Raw genomic sequence first — 551 nt, 5'->3', positions numbered from 1 at the left:
CAGGTCAATTTGTCAGTTCGTTGGTAAAATTCCAACTCGGCTCACGTGAACTTACTCCGTAACTGACAAAAAACTTTATTATATTGTTATTAAAAGGTTGTACTTGACTTTTGGCATACTTTCACTTCCATAGCCTGTCAAATACCAAACACCTGTCATTTAATCATTGCCACCAGGTTCTCCTTCATCCCGTCTTCCACTTCCCCACTCCCCTTTCCCTTCCTACCTCTTCGTTTCTCTTTTACTTTGCATACAATGAATACCACGCCATCTAAAGGTGACGCATAAAACATATGTCAGATTGAGAGTGGAGTAGTCGGACTTTTGCTCCCGGATGTACTACACACATCAAAAAGTAACCCAGTCTGTCCAAAAAATAGGAAACACAATTGCGTTAACGAAATATCACGGCATAAGGGGCCTCACTGCTCATGGTAGAGTTAGGGTCGTCCTTCTGGGATTCCATCTCCAGCAGGTAAGCGTCGATGTAGTCTCGGGGATTCTCGGGGTCGAGCGTCGCCTGGTGCTCCTTCACGTGTTCCTGTGAAAGG

The 551-nt window shown here is 44.8% G+C and overlaps 1 protein-coding gene across 3 annotated transcripts in view; it reads right to left on the bottom strand.

Annotated features, from left to right (window-relative positions):
• The window catches only part of LOC119594560 (cytochrome P450 2L1-like), an 8,524-nt gene that overhangs the window by 2,505 nt on the left and 5,468 nt on the right, over positions 1-551 (bottom strand). For all 3 annotated transcript variants that reach the window (XM_037943594.1, XM_037943593.1, XM_037943592.1), the window contains exon 7: positions 427-541. In XM_037943594.1, coding sequence (XP_037799522.1) covers positions 427-541 — 115 coding nt within the window. The remainder of the gene's footprint in view (positions 1-426; positions 542-551) is intronic.

The sequence above is a fragment of the Penaeus monodon genome, chromosome 34 (assembly GCF_015228065.2).
Source record: "Penaeus monodon isolate SGIC_2016 chromosome 34, NSTDA_Pmon_1, whole genome shotgun sequence".
Taxonomy (NCBI): Eukaryota; Metazoa; Arthropoda; class Malacostraca; order Decapoda; family Penaeidae; genus Penaeus; species Penaeus monodon.
The sequence above is the reverse complement of the archived record's forward strand: the minus strand, read 5'-3'. Positions and strand labels throughout refer to the sequence as shown.